Raw genomic sequence first — 3,797 nt, 5'->3', positions numbered from 1 at the left:
ATTTGTAGACCATAATCCGAAAAAGTCTGATTATTTAGCCGTTTTCTTCACCTCTCCACCTTGGCTCACCACTTTAATGGGGCAAACTTAGGATACTGTTAGAGATATAAACTATTTCCAGTTGTCCAATACTTATATCCACCCTGAAAGGTTTAGATGGCTGGCCTGTTTAATGTGATTTAAAGTTTCTTCTTATTTTTGATCTTACTGAATTATTTTTTGGTTGAGGTTGTGATCTGTTTCTTAGCTCCTGTTTAAGATTGTATTTATGAGTAGATTGTAATAGTCAATACTTAGCTTAATTTTTTAAGTTTTTGCATGAATTTTTTAATGGTTGAGTGACAGTTACTACCAGCCTTTACTCTTGTTCTAAACATTGATATGTGAACTACTTTGATATCCTTACTGCCTAGTATTTTTATTTGATCTTTTGTGTTTTTGCTGAGGAAACCATCATATTTTAATTGTATTAAAAATTTTAGTCATAATAATGAATATCTTGTTCGGTACCATTTAGTTTTTATCTGGTCCTTAAGAAAACCCCTCAGTAACTTATTCTTTAAAATATCATTTTTCAGTGATCTTAAAAACATTATCAATTGGTGAACAAACTAAAAAAAAATTGTATAAACTTACTGTGATAAAGAATGTTCAATACTGTTAGTTTTAATACTCCTGATGATGTTTTAATTTATTTAATTCTTTTACTGAAGTACTACAACAAATACTTTTTAACTTCTTAAAGTTATATCTTCTCCTGAAAGAGTTTCACGTATTATTAGATCTTGTAAATGAAAAGGTGTACTCTTCCTTGTTTTAATTATTTTATTTTATATCATTAAAAACTATAACAACGTTTCGGGGGTATCTACAACAAATTCTCAAATTCATCCTATGCGTACAACACTTAATCATTAAATCACAATTTATTTTTTTTTTAAATTGAAAACAATTACCTGATTAAAACACCTTTTAAAACTACATTTTGTTTTCTCCTTATTAGTATTATAATGCTAACAATACTTCTTTTTTTTTTTTTTTTTTTTTATTTCCACAGGTTCATGAACCCGAAGATATCAGAAATGAGAATTCCTTATATGAAATCGTTAGTCGTAACTAACTTCTTGACGAAAGTACCAAGATAATGAAAAGTGAAGTTATGCGTGTTAGTCATGAGCTGCAGGCACAAACCGAAAAAATTAAAGAAAATACAGAGAAGATTAAAGTAAACAAAACCTTACCATATCTGGTTTCAAATGTTATTGAGGTTAGAATTTTTCTTACTTATTTTTTTTTTAAAATTAATTGTCTATTTTATTAATAAACTTTATTATGCATTAAAATATTTTATATACGATTTTTATTGGTTCAAATTGAATAGGCAAAACATTAAACTTGTTCTTGATACTTCCATTTTTAGCTTCAAAGACTCAATATACTTCTGTTAAAAGACGGTAAGCATTAGACTACTGCCATAGTGAATCTGAGAGTGTTTACTTCTCAAACTATCTCCAAATCTTTAATTAATGAATTTTTGTATGTTTATATTTTATAACTAAGAGATAATCCATCTTGAGCTGAAGTGTTGGAGACTATTCACACCCGATTTCTGGAAGAAAAATGCCTGCATGTATATACCGATGGTTGGGCCATTGGAACAAGATAAAACGGATGAGTGGGGTGTACTTGGTGTGTGTCAGCTGCATCTGTTGGTTACCTTGCCTACAACTTTGACAGTGAAATTCGTGCAGTTCTTCTGGTTTTTGATATACTGTTAAATGAAAGCTGTGCAAGAGCTATTATTCTTGAGGACTCACAATGTACCATAATCGGCATATGCAACAACATACTGACAAGCTCTCATGAAATTTAGGAAGAAAGAAGATTTTTGGAGAGACTTCTGACTATAGACCATGGTACTATAGTAGGTCCCTTCGCATCTAGGAATCTGGGGATACAAACGAGCCGACGCATTAGCCAAAGAAGGATCTCAGATGTCCACACCTTTTGCACTGACTAGTTTTGCTGCAGCTATAAGTCTTATTCATACATTTTTGATAGATAAATTGCAGTAACTTTACCAGGAGTGTGCACAAACTATATGAAACCTAAGTCTGCTGTGGATGATTTTGTAGGCTGAAGCGTGACTAATTTGCAGACCATTTGCCACTTCGTCAATAGTTAATCGTCTGTCTGAGAGCAGCATTTCACGTGAACGCTCAATGTTTTCTTCATTTATGGCAGTAAACGGTCGTCTGGCTCCTTCATCGCGCGTAACACTTGTGCGACCATTTTTGAATTTTTTTAATACATTTGTAGACACTCCGTTGCAAAATATTGTTCCTGTACTGTACCGGAAGTCTTTGATGAATTTCGGCCCCTGATTCGCCTTCTGACCTGATAAAACGGATCACTGAATGTGCTCTTCTGGTGCAAATAGAAAGCGGAGCAGCCATGATTAACAGCAGTGATAGCGAAATAACCTAGCAACTTGAAACTTGCAAAGACATAACAACATGTAAAGCATGCTTCATCAATGCAAAACGTCAGTGCTATTGACATAAACAAAAATATTTGCAGAAAAATATTGATTTATCCTCGTATATATATACTTACATATACATAGTAGTTATATTTTGTTGTAACCTTTATTAATGCTAATGCATTTAAGTATGCTAGTAATTTATTGTAATCCTAAAACTATTTTAGTTTTATAGTAGAAAATTTATTTTTCATTTTCTAATTATCTGTATTACTTTCTGATTTTAGTTACTTGATGTAGATCCAGAAGAAACTGAGGAAGATGGTGCTGTGGTAGATCTAGATGCCCGTCGTAAAGGGAAATGTGCAGTCATTAAGACTTCAACCAGACAGGTAAGTTAAGTCTCAAAAGGAGTTTTATTTCATTAATTTTCTAAATTGCTTGTAATTGTTATAAGTTGATTCTGTAGCCTCTATTAGACCTCGACCTGCTTTTTTGTTTTGGCACTCATTTCTGCACTACGCTATAGATTTTGATTTTCTCAATTTTCGTAAATTGATTGGTTATAGGAGGAAAAAATTATTAACCTATTATGAGTCAACTGAGAAAACGTCAGAGTTAATGTTTCAGTAAAAAGTTGCTTTAGACCACCTTTCCATACCTATCTACCTTAAATAATTATAGTCATAGTAAGTGTAGTCTCCCTTCTGAAGACTTGTGACGTCATTTTGGGAGAGTTTATCTGGACTCTTATTAATTTCTCAAGATTAGTAAAATTAAATTGTGTAATTTTTTAATATCATATTTATTGTGTTTCAACTTACAATCAAACCATTTTTAAACTTCAGATATATAAATACAGTTTATAATTTAGTACAGTTTAAAAACATTGAACAGACTCTTATACAGACTAATTACAGTTGTATTTCAATATATATATTTTTGTTTATAGGGCTACCAATGTGTAGTTTCTCTAAACGCCTGTTACACTCAATATTAACTGAGATCAAATTTACTAAATGTTTTATAATGTACAGTTGTAAATAGCAATAAATAAATGAATAAAAAAATATATATAATTTTTAAACATAATATTTTGAAATAATAATCTATTTAGTCTATATAATATATCTAGTCCTCAACCCTTCTCAACCCACTCCACCACTTTTTCAGTACAGGTCGCTTCTGTATATCCCCATTCTTTCCGATAAAATTCAGAAATCAGAAAGATCCACTATTCCCACCCTACGTCTTGGCTTGAAGTCCCACAATAAAATTTCCTATCTTTTTTCTAAATTGAAAGACCCTATTCCTT

At 31.3% G+C, this 3,797-nt stretch overlaps 1 protein-coding gene across 1 annotated transcript in view; it reads left to right on the top strand.

Moving 5' to 3' along the window:
• The first annotated feature begins 1,057 nt into the window (after positions 1-1,057).
• LOC106681622 (26S proteasome regulatory subunit 6A-A) overlaps positions 1,058-3,797 on the top strand; it is a 12,734-nt gene continuing 9,994 nt past the window's right edge. The window contains exons 1-2 of the mRNA XM_014422046.3: positions 1,058-1,267; positions 2,770-2,874. Coding sequence (XP_014277532.2) covers positions 1,145-1,267; positions 2,770-2,874 — 228 coding nt within the window. The 5' untranslated portion in view covers positions 1,058-1,144. The remainder of the gene's footprint in view (positions 1,268-2,769; positions 2,875-3,797) is intronic.

Source organism: Halyomorpha halys, unplaced genomic scaffold (genome assembly GCF_000696795.3).
Source record: "Halyomorpha halys isolate HHAL.00 unplaced genomic scaffold, Hhal_1.1 Scaffold353.1, whole genome shotgun sequence".
In the NCBI taxonomy this organism is placed as follows: Eukaryota; Metazoa; Arthropoda; class Insecta; order Hemiptera; family Pentatomidae; genus Halyomorpha; species Halyomorpha halys.
The sequence above is the reverse complement of the archived record's forward strand: the minus strand, read 5'-3'. Positions and strand labels throughout refer to the sequence as shown.